General features: G+C 46.4%; 1 protein-coding gene across 3 annotated transcripts in view; it reads right to left on the bottom strand.

Annotated features, from left to right (window-relative positions):
- Positions 1-399: 399 nt before the first annotated feature.
- LOC134956875 (putative ferric-chelate reductase 1) overlaps positions 400-15519 on the bottom strand; it is a 234925-nt gene continuing 219805 nt past the window's right edge. For 2 of the 3 annotated variants that reach the window (XM_063938760.1, XM_063938761.1), the window contains 2 exons: positions 3017-3039; positions 400-596 (listed from right to left, as the gene is read on the bottom strand). In XM_063938760.1, coding sequence (XP_063794830.1) covers positions 507-596; positions 3017-3039 — 113 coding nt within the window. In that variant the 3' untranslated portion in view covers positions 400-506. The remainder of the gene's footprint in view (positions 597-3016; positions 3040-15519) is intronic. The other variant, XM_063938759.1, reaches the window with a different exon arrangement.

Here is a 15519-nt window from a genome sequence, read left to right as displayed (position 1 = left end):
GCTGTTTCTACCAAAAACACACAGGTTTGACTGAACCTGTGTGTTTTCGGTAGAAATGTCATTTTTTTTTTTACATGCGATCAATCTGGATAGCCTGTAAAAAACAAACAAACGGTGAAACATCTGGAAAAATCGCAAAAAAACATACGTTTTTCGCACCCGATGTTTCACCGGGCCTAATAGGATATCCCCCTGTATGAGACTTAAGATGATCTTAAATTAAAACAAAGAAAACAAAACAAAAACACACAAGCATTAGCATAGTGTTGTGAAGATGTGTCCATGTATCCTTTGTCCTCTCTTTTATGTCAATGAATCAGTCAATGTAGGCATTTCACCCGTGTCCTGCGCAGTGAATGTACTCTGGATCCAGACACATCAGAGATGGACTTTGGCAAATTAAATTTAATAAAAATGATTTATTGTAGCTAATTATTTCCTTCTACAGTCACAGTTAGTCCTTTGAAAGGGAAAGGGAAATCCCTCCAGCGAGTAAACAAAATCAGTTAAGTGCGTCCAATACCAACCAACAGGGATATTAGAAAGGCCAGATTTCCAGAAATGAAGACCAAAATAGCCACAGTCTCCACTTGCATCTGTAATATACAATTATGTAAATTAGTTGTATTTAATTCAAACATAAGTAAAATTATTTTATATTCCGTTCCATTGCTATGCTATTTCTGTGCACACTAAGTAAGACTACATGCCCATAAGCATCTTTCATTGATGCCCCATGCGGCCTGAGAACACTGTGCTCTGCTTGGAATGTCAAGAGCACACCGCAGTGCACCACAAACCCCAACATACATTTTTGTTGAATAATAAATTGTTCATAATTGTATTAGTTAATAGAATACTTGGGCCAAAGAGCTGTTCAGCCTAATTGTTTATAGGAATAATGACCGGTGTTTTCAAATAATCAACCTGATCAGAACAAACATTAACTATTGTGTGCATTAGTTTTACTAGAGGTGAGCGGAACCCCCCCCCCCAAACTTCACTGTCCGAGCCCGGATCCAAGTCCGGCTCAGGACTTCCCGCCAGACTCGGAAACCTGAACGAGGCAAAATGTCATCGGGATTCTCTCGGGTTTTGGATTCCATATAAACAGCCACGCGTTGCCGCCAATTTCACTCCAGACTTGGAGAGTGAGGGAGACAGACCTCTGTCTCTCTGTGGGTGATGGCGTTGGGTGGAGTCAGTGTGTACTCTGTAGGGGTGCTGCTCCTGTCACTGTGGTGTACCTGTGCCGTTAAGGGTGCTGTCCTGGCTGTCACTGGTGTTTCTTGTGCTGTTAGGGGTGCTGCAGCTGTACATGGGTGTTGCTGTCCTGTCTGTCACTGGGTTGTACAGGGGGCAGAAGCACTGTCCTCCTGTATGCTGTAAAAATTCAGGGGTGCTGCTGTTGTTTAAATAAAAGCACACTGGTCTTGGATGCTGCGAAAATACAGGGGTGCTAGCCCAGTCTTGTATGATGCAAAAATTCAGGGGTGCTTATGTTGTTAAAATAAAAGCACACTGGTCCTGGATGCTGTGAAAATACAAGGGTGCTGGCCCAATCTTGTATGCTGTAAAAATTCAGGGGTGCTTCTGTTGTTAAAATAAAAGCACACTGGTCCTGTATGCTGTGAAAAAACAGGGGTTCTGGCCCTGTCTTGTATGCTGTAAAAATTCTGGGGTGCTTATGTTGTTAAAATAAAAGCACACTGGTCCTGTGTGCTGGGAAAATACAGGGGTGCTGGCCCTGTCTTGTATGCTGCAAAAATTCTGGGGTGCAGTAAAATAAATGTACACTGGCCCTGTCTTGTATGCTTTAATAATTCTAGGGTGCAGTAAAATAAATATACACTGGCCCTGTCGCACCTCTTTTTTTTTTGCATTATGTGCTCTTTGGGGACTATTTTTTCAAACTGCCATCCTGTTTGCTACTGCAGTGCCACTCCTAGACGGGCCAGGTGTTTGTGCCGCCCACTTGCATCACTTAGTTTAGTCATCCAGCTACCTCAGTGCAACCATTTGGCATAAAAACAATATTGTGAGGTGTGAGGTGTTCAGAATAGGCTGGAAATTAGTGGAAATGAATGCTATTCAGGTTAACAATACCGTAAGATCAAAATGACCCCCAAATTCTGTGATTTTAGCTGTTTTTATGTTTTTTTCAAAAATCATCCAGCTCCAAAACCAAAACCCGAAAGGATGGTTTTGGTAAAACCAATCCAGATACAAAACACGAGCCGGGATCCAGATCCAAAACCAAAACACAAAACCCAAAAAGTGTCAACCGCACATCTCTAGTTTTTACACTCAATGATAAAAGTTGTATAGATTACTGGTGCCTCGCTGAGAAGTGTAGCTTTACCCTGCATCAGCTTTACCCTGCATCGGCCTTACTATCACTAAAAGCACACAAAAGGGCAAAATGTATTATAATGGGCATCTCAGATGTAAATGGGATGTCATAAATTCACCCAGACTTGCACTGTAATATTTGAATACATCACAAAAATGCATGAAATATCACATGCAGGGACAGAGCTTGCGCCCTGATCCCCCTCGCTAAGATGACACTTACCTCCATTCAGGAAAACAGTGATCCAGTCAACTGATTGCTGTGCTTGGAGTTACACAGCATATCAGTTCACAATACAGATCAGATGACGGGAGAAATAGCATGCATAACACCATCTGAAGATGATGTTATTATCACAAGGCTCCACCCCGGTATTTTTTAACAATTTAAGATTAGTAAATTTGTGCAGAACACATTTCCCATTACAATTATAAGAAATTAGATCTGATTACAAAAAATATGCAATATTAAGAGCTTGGAGTATAATTTTGCAAATTCTTTTCCAATTGCCCATTAGTACATTTACTTGATACTAAGATACAGTATTTTACTAAAAATAATATTGCGAAATTTGGCAAAAAAGTATGGCATTAATAATGAGCTTGTGTAGCAGGAAGCAATGCAATAATAAATAGCCACAACAAAATATATAACATAGTTTACCTTATAAGTATCGTCGTATATCTCTGAGGATAAAAAGAACACAACAAAATTGTGGGTTATATTATTATGTACTACGCTACTGATATACAGACCTAAAATGGTAATCATAGAATACTAAACACCAGAGGTCTTCCAGCTTATGATATCACCGCTAATAGTTATCTCTAAATAATACTTCCCTAACCTTTAGTACTCCCCTTCAGGAGATACCACACAGGAAGTAAAAGGGGCAACTGTGGGGTGACATGATTCCCATCCTGACCCCGTTTCAAAATATTGTGTTTGATGACATTTTGCTCCATTGGACTGGGCCATGATAATACATTTTCAGCAGTTGGTCTCATCACAGCTCTATTTGGATAAGGAAGAGAAAGAAGACTCTCATACCCTCCAGCTGTACCTTTTTGGCAGGTACAGTACCTTTTTTTTCTGGACTGTACCGATTTCTGGCTCTCCTGACTTCCATTGAAAGTATAGGAAAAGGGGCATGGCCACACACCCTTTACCCATGACCACGCCCCCTTTTCGAATTTGTGCCGATTTATATGTGTAAAATGTTGGAGGGTATGAACTTGTTTGGAGGCACTCTCTTGTATTTAAATATACATAAAACTTAACTTTTATTGTCTATCTCATAAAACTATGTCAATCCTGTTTTTTGTCACAAACACACACTCAAAAATAGATTAAATCATTGGAAGTATATTACCTTCTTTTTTCATTACAACGGGGATCAACAATAAAGTTTAAAGGTAACACAAATAACAGCAAACAAGAGTGACAGCAAAAAATTACATGACAACTCCAGTAAATCTCTGTGTGATCTGATTGGAGATCGTCAGGTCACATGTTCTCTTGTATTAAAAACCTAGAGATGTAGCCAAGCTCACTTTACTGACTTGATAGCTCTTTGTTGTTCATTCGCACTGTCCTTTATTACATTTCAGGATTCTGATGTGCCCAGGATTCAAACCCGTTGCCTATGGCATTGCAGTCGGACACTCTATTACCTGAGCTATCTGACCTTGCATAGAAAGCTAGAAAATTCCAACTGGAGCATTTTAACTGTTTGACGCTCACCTTGTACTTTGTGAATGGGTGATCAGCGCTGCGGCTAGGCAGATCTATGTAGTGTGTGGCTACAAAGGATTGGATGTGTGGCTGTACTCTGCATGGATCTGCTTGATTATGGTGCTGGTTATTTTTTTTACGGGGTGCAGGTAGCTTCATGAAGTTAGAAATCTCATTTTTTATGCAGGATTAAGTGGCTCGGTGGGTGGGGTGTTTGGCTGAGATGCAGCAGGTTGTGGGTGTGAGTCTTGGGTGTGGCAGTATATTGAAATATGAAATTTAATGAGGGGTATTGTTGATGAATGGCAGCAAGCTCTCAGGTTGAGTGCATGAATGTGGTATAAACAGTGGTGCACCAAAAATGGGTGTGGCCACATGCCACATGGGGCGTGGCCAATGAAAATGGGGGCATGATACACATATGGAGGGCCAGATACACATATCACCCTAAAAGTGCAGTGCCAGATACACATATGCCCCCAATAGTGCCAGATACACATATGCCCCAATAGTGCCAGATATACATATGCCCCCAATACTGCCAGATACACATATGCCCCAATAGTGCCAGATACACATATGCTCCCAATAGAGGAGTGTAAGATACACATATGCCCACAGTAGTGCAGTGCCAGATACACATATGCCCCCTCTGTGCCAGATACACATATGCCCCTATGGTGCCAGATATGCCCACACAGTGCCAGATACAAATACACCCCTACAGTGTCAGATACACATATGTCCACAGTGCCAGATACAAATATGCCCCCACAGTGCCAGATACAAATATGCCCCCACAGTTCCAGATACACATATGCCCCCTACAGTGCAAGATATGCACCAACAGTACCAGATACACAAATGCCCCTACAGTGCTAGGTATACATATGCCCCCAGTGCAAGATATGCACCCACAGTGCCAGATATGCTCCCACAGTGCCAGATACAAATATGCCCCCCCACAGTGCCAGATATGCCCCCAGAGTGCCAGTTACACATATACCCCCACAGTGTCAGATATGCCCCCCCAGATAGACATATGCCACCCCAGTGCCAGATATGCCCCCACAGTGCCAGGTACACACATGTCTCCACAGTGCCAGATATGCCCCCCACAGTGCCATTTACACATATGTCCCCCAGTGCCAGATTTGACCTCACAGTGCTAGATACACACATGTTCCCACAGTGCCAGATAGACATATGCCCCCCAGTGCCAGGTACACACATCCCACCCCCTGCTCACTGCTACTGCTGAGGTGTGAGGGAAGGAGAGTACAGTGCTGCTACTCGGTGCTCAGTCTGGTCTCTGGCAGTGGTGTGTCTCTCAAATCAGGCGCCGATTTGTGAACCAATCAAATTTCGCACTCTGGTAGCCAGTCAGGAGTCGCAACTGCTGGTCCGTGAGCTCTGATTGGCTAACGAACTGGAGCTTCATTTGAGAGTCAAGCTGCCCCTACCGGAAACCGGTCTGAGCACTGAGGGGCAGGAGAAGTGCACGCTGCGCTCTCCTCCTCTCACACACAGCAGCAGCTGCAAGCATGGCAGTCAGGCTGGCGGAACTGCATATCGGCTGGCAATTTCTAATGGTTTGCAGTACCGCCCCGTACCGCCATACTTGCAGCTCTTGGTATAAAAAGGATCTGTGTCCAAATCCATTTTCTTGCAGTGTTCTATAAATGTGTGCATAATATATATATATATATATATATATATTTATTGTGACAAGGATCACACACACGGGGACTCAGATGAACACTTTCATTGTTTATTTTGCACAGCAGGTCACCACATAGCAAGTTAAGTCCATATGCAGTCGGTATTACAGGCAGAAGCATACAGGCACTCTCAGCATAGCAGACTCTTGATAGGCTCCATAGCAGACTCTTGATAGGGACCCTAGTCTAACCCACACACCCCGGCCTATCGCTTGGGTAGCTAGTCCACCATCAAGAGCAAGGTGACTCTGCCCTGGAAACCCTTATATCAGGAAATCCCAGGTGCTGCTGATCACACACCTGGGATTCTGCTACTGCTTCCAAAACCTGGGCCAGTATTTACTAAAAATCCGAGTTTGGCCGATTTGTGTTTTTTTTTCTAAGTCCCAATCCGGGAATTCACTAAGCACCAATCTCAGCAGTGTCTGGTCTATTCGTAATGGTTTGAATGACAACCTTCCGAAATACGAATGAATAGACCATCGGTCAAACGCGGCTGTTATTTCATAGAATACGGGCATTCACTATTCATTCGTATTTGGGTGTTAGTTTCTGAGTGCTCAAGTGCGGGTCTGTTTTTTTTCGATTCGTTAAAAAAAGCAGCAAAAAAATAGACCTGCTTTTTCCAGTCGAGTTTGGATAACCATGCACGGATCAGTGAGATCTGTGCATGGTTATCTATGGGAAAGGGTCTGTTTACTGTAAAAACAGAAAAAAAAATTGCGTGGGGTCCCCCCTCCTAAGCACAACCAGCCTCGGGCTCTTTGAGCCGGTCCTGGTTGAAAAAATATGGAGAAAAAAATGACAGGGGTTCCCCCATATTTAATCAACCAGCACCGGGCTCTGCGCCTGGTCCTGGTTCCAAAAATATGGGGGACAAAAAGCGTAGGGGTCCCCCGTATTTTTAAAACCAGCACCGGGCTCCACTAGCCAGGTACATAATGCCACAGCCGGGGGACACTTTTATACTGGTCCCTGCGGCCCTGGCATTACATACACAAAAAGTCACCCCTGGCCGGGGTACCCTGGAGGAGTGGGGACCCCTTCAATCAAGGGGTCCCCCCTCCAGCCACCCAAGGGCCAGGGGTGAAGCCCGAGGCTGTCCCCCCCATCCAAGGGCGGCGGATGGGGGGGCTGATAGCCTTGTGAAAAATTGTGAATATTGTTTTTAGTAGCAGTACTACAAGTCCCAGCAAGCCTCCCCGCAAGATGGTACTTGGAGAACCACAAGTACCAGCATGCGGTGGAAAACCGGGCCCGCTGGTACCTGTAGTACTACTACTAAAAAAATACCCCAATAAAAACAGGACACACACACCGTGACAGTACAACTTTATTACATACATGCACACCAACATACACACATACTTACCTATGTTCCCACGAGGCTCGGTCCTCTTCTCCATGTAGAATCCTTGGGGTACCTGTGAAAAAAATTATACTCACATAATCCAGTGAAGAATCCGACCTTTGAATAATCCACGTACTTGGCAATAAAATAAAACGGAAACCCGACCACGCACTGAAAGGGGCCCCATGTTTACACATGGGACCCCTTTCCCCGACTGCCAGGACCCCCCCGACTCCTGTCAAAGAGGGTCCCTTCAGCCAATCAGGGAGCGCCACGTCGTTGCACCCTCCTGATTGGCTGTGTGCTCCTGTAGTGTATGACAGGCAGCACACGGCAGTGATACAATGTAGCGCCTATGCGCTCCATTGTAGCCAATGGTGGGAACTTTGCGGTAAGCGGTGAGGTTACTTTCGGTCAACCGCTGACCGCAAAGTTCCCACCATTGGCTACAATGGAGCGCATAGGCGCTACATTGTATCACTGCCGTGTGCTGCCTGACAGACACTACAGGAGCACACAGCCAATCAGGAGGGTGCCACGATGTGGCGCTCCCTGATTGGCTGAAGGGACCCTCTTTGACGGGAGTCAGGGGGGTTCTGGCAGTCGGGGAAAGGGGTCCCATGTGTAAACTAGTGATGAGCACCGGAAATTTTTCGGGTTTTGTGTTTTGGTTTTGGGTTCGGTTCCGCGGCCGTGTTTTGGGTTCGAACGCGTTTTGGCAAAACCTCACCAAATTTTTTTTTGTCGGATTCGGGTGTGTTTTGGATTCGTTTTTTTTTTTTTTTCAAAAAACCCTAAAAAACAGCTTAAATCATAGAATTTGGGGGTCATTTTGATCCCAAAGTATTATTAACCTCAATAACCATTATTTCCACTCATTTTCAGACTATTCTGAACACCTCACACCTCACAATATTATTTTTAGTCCTAAAATTTGCACCGAGGTCGCTGGATGACTAAGCTCAGCGACCCAAGTGGCCGACACAAACACCTGGCCCATCTAGGAGTGGCACTGCAGTGTCACGCAGGATGGCCCTTCCAAAAAACACTCCCCAAACAGCACATGACGCAGAGAAAAAAAGAGGCGCAATGAGGTAGCTGTGTGAGTAAGATAAGCGACCCAAGTGGCCGACACAAACACCGGGCCCATCTAGGAGTGGCACTGCAGTGTCACGCAGGATGTCCCTTCCAAAAAACACCCCCCAAACAGCACATGACGCAAAGAAAAATGAAAGAAAAAAGAGGTGCAAGATGGAATTGTCCTTGGGCCCTCCCACCCACACTTATGTTGTATAAACAGGACATGCACACTTTAACCAACCCATCATTTCAGTGACAGGGTCTGCCACACGACTGTGACTGAAATGACGGGTTGGTTTGGACCCCCACCAAAAAAGAAGCAATTAATCTCTCCTTGCACAAACTGGCTCTACAGAGGCAAGATGTCCACCTCATCATCATCCTCCGATATATCACCGTGTACATCCCCCTCCTCACAGATTATCAATTCGTCCCCACTGGAATCCACCATCTCAGCTCCCTGTGTACTTTGTGGAGGCAATTGCTGCTGGTCAATGTCTCCACGGAGGAATTGATTATAATTCATTTTAATGAACATCATCTTCTCCACATTTTCTGGATGTAACCTCGTACGCCGATTGCTGACAAGGTGAGCGGCGGCACTAAACACTCTTTCGGAGTACACACTTGTGGGAGGGCAACTTCGGTAGAATAAAGCCAGTTTGTGCAAGGGCCTCCAAATTGCCTCTTTTTCCTGCCAGTATAAGTACGGACTGTCTGACGTGTCTACTTGGATGCGGTCACTCATATAATCCTCCACCATTCTTTCAATGGGGAGAGAATCATATGCAGTGACAGTAGACGACATGTCCGTAATCGTTGTCAGGTCCTTCAGTCCGGACCAGATGTCAGCATCAGCAGTCGCTCCAGACTGCCCTGCATCACCGCCAGCGGGTGGGCTCGGAATTCTGAGCCTTTTCCTCGCACCCCCAGTTTCTGGAGAATGTGAAGGAGGAGATGTTGACAGGTCGCGTTCCGCTTGACTTGACAATTTTGTCACCAGCAGTTCTTTGAACCCCAGCAGACTTGTGTCTGCCGGAAAGAGAGATCCAAGGTAGGTTTTAAATCTAGGATCGAGCACGGTGGCCAAAATGTAGTGCTCTGATTTCAACAGATTGACCACCCGTGAATCCTTGTTAAGCGAATTAAGGGCTCTATCCACAAGTCCCACATGCCTAGCGGAATCGCTCTGTGTTAGCTCCTCCTTCAATGTCTCCAGCTTCTTCTGCAAAAGCCTGATGAGGGGAATGACCTGACTCAGGCTGGCAGTGTCTGAACTGACTTCACGTGTGGCAAGTTCAAAAGGTTGCAGAACCTTGCACAACGTTGAAATCATTCTCCACTGCGCTTGAGACAGGTGCATTCCACCTCCTATATCGTGCTCAGTTGTATAGGCTTGAATGGCCTTTTGCTGCTCCTCCAACCTCTGAAGCATATAGAGGGTTGAATTCCACCTCGTTACCACTTCTTTCTTCAGATGATGGCAGGGCAGGTTCAGGCGTTTTTGGTGGTGCTCCAGTCTTCTGTACGTGGTGCCTGTACGCCGAAAGTGTCCCGCAATTCTTCTGGCCACGACAGCATCTCTTGCACGCCCCTCTCGTTTTTTTTAATAATTCTGCACCACCAAATTCAAGGTATGTGCAAAACATGGGACGTGCTGGAATTTGCCCAGATTTAATGCACACACAATATTGCTGGCGTTGTCCGATGCCACAAATCCACAGGAGAGTCCAATTGGGGTAAACCATACTGCGATGATCTTCCTCAGTTGCCGTAAGAGGTTTTTAGCTGTGTGCGTATTCTGGAAAGCGGTGATACAAAGCGTAGCCTGCCTAGGAAAGAGTTGGCGTTTGCGAGATGCTGCTACTGGTGCCGCCGCTGCTGTTCTTGCGGCGGGAGTCCATACATCTACCCAGTGGGCTGTCACAGTCATATAGTCCTGAGCCTGCCCTGCTCCACTTGTCCACATGTCCGTGGTTAAGTGGACATTGGGTACAACTGCATTTTTTAGGACACTGGTGAGTCTTTTTCTGAGGTCTGTGTACATTTTCGGTATCGCCTGCCTAGAGAAATGGAACCTAGATGGTATTTGGTACCGGGGACACAGTACCTCCAACAAGTCTCTAGTTGGCTCTGCAGTAATGATGGATACCGGAACCACGTTTCTCACCGCCCAGGATGCCAAGGCCTCAGTTATCCGCTTTGCAGCAGGATGACTGCTGTGATATTTCATCTTCCTCGCAAAGGACTGTTGGACAGTCAATTGCTTGGTGGAAGTAGTAAAAGTGGTCTTACGAGTACGACTTCCCCTCTGGGATGACCATCGACTCCCAGCAGCAACAACAGCAGCGCCAGCAGCAGTAGGCGTTACATGCAAGGATGCATCGGAGGAATCCCAGGCAGGAGAGGACTTGTCAGAATTGCCAGTGACATGGCCTGCAGGACTATTGGCATTCCTGGGGAAGGAGGAAATTGACACTGAGGGAGTTGGTGGGGTGGTTTGCGTGAGCTTGGTTACAAGAGGAAGGGATTTACTGGTCAGTGGACTGCTTCCGCTGTCGCCCAAAGTTTTTGAACTTGTCACTGACTTATGATGAATGCGCTGCAGGTGACGTATAAGGGAGGATGTTCCGAGGTGGTTAACGTCCTTACCCCTACTTATTACAGCTTGACAAAGGCAACACACGGCTTGACAAATGTTGTCCGCATTTCTGTTGAAATACTTCCACACCGAAGAGCTGATTTTTTTGGTATTTTCACCAGGCATGTCAATGGCCCTATTCCTCCCACGGACAACAGGTGTCTCCCCGGGTGCCTGACTTAAACAAACCACCTCACCATCAGAATCCTCCTGGTCAATTTCCTCCCCAGCGCCAGCAACACCCATATCCTCCTCATCCTGGTGTACTTCAACACTGACATCTTCAATCTGACTATCAGGAACTGGACTGCGGGTGCTCCTTCCAGCACTTGCAGGGGGCGTGCAAATGGTGGAAGGTGCATGCTCTTCACGTCCAGTGTTGGGAAGGTCAGGCATCGCAAACGACACAATTGGACTCTCCTTGTGGATTTGTGATTTCGAAGAACGCACAGTTCTTTGCTGTGCTTTTGCCAGCTTGAGTCTTTTCATTTTTCTAGTGAGAGGCTGAGTGCTTCCATCCTCATGTGAAGCTGAACCACTAGCCATGAACATAGGCCAGGGCCTCAGCCGTTCCTTGCCACTCCGTGTGGTAAATGGCATATTGGCAAGTTTACGCTTCTCCTCCGACAATTTTATTTTAGATTTTTGAGTCCTTTTTTTACTGATATTTGGTGTTTTGGATTTTACATGCTCTGTACTATGACATTGGGCATCGGCCTTGGCAGACGACGTTGCTGGCATTTCATCGTCTCGGCCATGACTAGTGGCAGCAGCTTCAGCACGAGGTGGAAGTCGATCTTGATCTTTCCCTATTTTTGGAACCTCAACATTTTTGTTCTCCATATTTTAATAGGCACAACTAAAAGGCACCTCAGGTAAACAATGGAGATGGATGGATACTAGTATACTTATGGATGGATGAGCGACTGCCGACACAGAGGTAGCTACAGCCGTGGACTACCGTACTGCGTCTGCTGCTAATATAGACTGGATGATAATGATATAAAAAATATATATATATCACTACTGCAGCCGAACAGGTATATATTATATAATGACGGACCTGCTGGACACTGTCAGCACTGCAGACTCCTAAAGTAAGCTACTAGTATCAAGAAGATAGAAAAAAAAAACACAACAGGTAGGTGGTATACAATTATGGATGGACGAGCGACTGCCGACACAGAGGTAGCTACAGCCGTGGACTACCGTACTGCGTCTGCTGCTAATATAGACTGGATGATAATGATATAAAAAATATATATATATCGCTACTGCAGCCGGACAGGTATATATTATATAATGACGGACCTGCTGGACACTGTCAGCACTGCAGACTCCTAAAGTAAGCTACTAGTATCAAGAAGATAGAAAAAAAAACACAACAGGTAGGTGGTATACAATTATGGATGGACGAGCGACTGCCGACACAGAGGTAGCTACAGCCGTGGACTACCGTACTGCGTCTGCTGCTAATATAGACTGGATGATAATTATATAAAAAATATATATTTCTCTATCGTCCTAGTGGATGCTGGGGTTCCTGAAAGGACCATGGGGAATAGCGGCTCCGCAGGAGACAGGGCACAAAAAGTAAAGCTTTAGGATCAGGTGGTGTGCACTGGCTCCTCCCCCTATGACCCTCCTCCAAGCCTCAGTTAGGTTTTTGTGCCCGGCCGAGAAGGGTGCAATCTAGGTGGCTCTCCTAAAGAGCTGCTTAGAAAAGTTTAGCTTAGGTTTTTTATTTTACAGTGAGTCCTGCTGGCAACAGGATCACTGCATCGAGGGACTTAGGGGAGAAGAAGTGAACTCACCTGCGTGCAGGATGGATTGGCTTCTTTGGCTACTGGACATTAGCTCCAGAGGGACGATCACAGGTACAGCCTGGATGGTCACCGGAGCCTCGCCGCCGGCCCCCTTGCAGATGCTGAAAAGAGAAGAAGGTCCAGAATCGGCGGCAGAAGACTCCTCAGTCTTCTTAAGGTAGCGCACAGCACTGCAGCTGTGCGCCATTGCTCTCAGCACACTTCACACGGCAGTCACTGAGGGTGCAGGGCGCTGGGGGGGGGCGCCCTGGGAAGCAATGTAAACCTATTTTTTGGCATAAAATACCTCACATATAGCCTCCGGGGGCTATATGGAGATATTTAACCCCTGCCAGAATCCGTTAAAGAGCGGGAGACGAGCCCGCCGAAAAAGGGGCGGGGCCTATCTCCTCAGCACACAGCGCCATTTCCTCACACAGTTCCGCTGGTCAGGAAGGCTCCCAGGCTCTCCCCTGCACTGCACTACAGAAACAGGGTTAAATCAAGAGAGGGGGGGCAAAATTTGGCGAAATTGTGATTTTATAAAAGCAGCTATAAGGGAGCACTTATTATAAGGCTATCCCTGTAAAATATAGCGCTTTGGTGTGTGCTGGCAAACTCTCCCTCTGTCTCCCCAAGGGGCTAGTGGGGTCCTGTCCTCTATCAGAGCATTCCCTTTGTGTGTGTGCTATATGTCGGTACGTGTGTGTCGACATGTATGAGGACGATGTTGGTGAGGAGGCGGAGCAAATTGCCTGTAATGGTGATGTCACTCTCTAGGGAGTCGACACCGGAATGGATGGCTTATTTATGGAATTACGTGATAATGTCAACACGCTGCAAGGTCGGTTGGCGACATGAGACGGCTGGCAAACAAATTAGTACCTGTCCAGGCGTCTCAAACACCGTCAGGGGCGTTAAAACGTCCTTTTACCTCAGTCGGTCGACAGACACAGACACGGACACTGATTTCAGTGTCGACGGTGAAGAAACAAACGTATTTCCCTTTAGGGCCACACGTTACATGTTAAGGGCAATGAAGGAGGTGTTACATATTTCTGATACTACAAGTACCACAAAAGAGGGTATTATGTGGGATGTGAAAAAACTACCTGTAGTTTTTCCTGAATCAGATAAATTAAAGGAAGTGTGTGATGATGCGTGGGTTCCCCCCGATAGAAAATTATTGGCGGTATACCCTTTCCCGCCAGAAGTTAGGGCGCGTTGGGAAACACCCCTTAGGGTGGATAAGGCGCTCACACGCTTATCAAAACAAGTGGCGGTACCGTCTATAGATAGGGCCGTCCTCAAGGAGCCAGCTGACAGGAGGCTGGAAAATATCATAAAAAGTATATACACACATACTGGTGTTATACTGCGACCAGCGATCGCCTCAGCCTGGATGTGCAGAGCTGGGGTGGCTTGGTCGGATTCCCTGACTAAAAATATTGATACCCTTGACAGGGACAGTATTTTATTGACTATAGAGCATTTAAAGGATGCATTTCTATATATACGAGATGCACAGAGGGATATTTGCACTCTGGCATCAAGAGTAAGTGCGATGTCCATATCTGCCACAAGATGTTTATGGACACGACAGTGGTCAGGTGATGCAGATTCCAAACGGCACAAAGGTGTATTGCCGTATAAAGGAAGAGGAGTTATTTGGGGTCGGTCCATCGGACCTGGTGGCCACGGCAACTGCTGGAAAATCCACCGTTTTTACCCTAAGTCACATCTCTGCAGAAAAAGACACCGTCTTTTCAGCCTCAGTCCTTTCGTCCCTATAAGAGTCATATCTGCCCAGGGATAGAGGAAAGGGAAGAAGACTACAGCAGGCAGCCCATTCCCAGGAACAGAAGCCTTCCACCGCTTCTGCCAAGCTCTCAGCATGACGCTGGGACCGTACAGGACCCCTGGATCCTACAAGTAGTATTCCAGGGGTACAGATTGGAATGTCGAGACGTTTCCCCCTCGCAGGCTCCTGAAGTCTGCTTTACCAAGGTCTCCCTCCGACAAGGAGGCAGTATGGGAAACAATTCACAAGCTGTATTCCCAGCAGGTGATAATCAAATTACCCCTCCTACAACAAGGAAAGGGGTATTATTCCACACTATATTGTGGTACTGAAGCCAGAAGGCTAGGTGAGACCTATTCTAAATCTAAAAAATTTGAACACTTACAAAGGTTCAAATCAAGATGGAGTCACTCAGAGCAGTGATAACGAACCAGGAAGAAGGGGACTATATAGTGTCCCGGGACATCAGGGATGCTTACCTCCATGTCCCAAATTTGCCCTTCTCACTAAGGGTACTTCAGGTTCGTGGTACAGAACTGTCACTATCAGTTTCAGACGCTGCCGTTTGGATTGTCCACGGCACCCCGGGTCTTTACCAAGGTAATGGCCGAAATGATGATTCTTCTTCAAAGAAAAGGCGTCTTAATTATCCCTTACTTGGACGATCTCCTGATAAGGGCAAAGTCCAGGGAACAGTTGGAGGTCGGAGTAGCACTATCTCGGATACTGCCACAACAGCACGGGTGGATTCTAAATATTCCAAAATCGCAGCTGTTCCCGACGACAGGGATGATTCTGGACACAGTCCAGAAAAAGGTGTTTCTCCCGGAAGAGAAAGCCAGGGAGTTATCCGAGCTAGTCAGGAACCTCCTAAAACCAGGAAAAGAGGCTTCCTACGAAGCAATTCCATTCGGCAGATTTCACGCAAGAACTTTTCAGTGGGATCTGCTGGACAAATGGTCCGGATCGCATCTTCAGATGCATCAGCGGATAACCCTATATCCAAGGACAAGGGTGTCTCTCCTGTGGTGGT

Source organism: Pseudophryne corroboree, chromosome 9 (assembly GCF_028390025.1).
Source record: "Pseudophryne corroboree isolate aPseCor3 chromosome 9, aPseCor3.hap2, whole genome shotgun sequence".
NCBI classification, from domain to species: domain Eukaryota; kingdom Metazoa; phylum Chordata; class Amphibia; order Anura; family Myobatrachidae; genus Pseudophryne; species Pseudophryne corroboree.
Note: the sequence above shows the minus strand (reverse complement) of the source record. Positions and strands in the feature narration are given on the sequence as shown.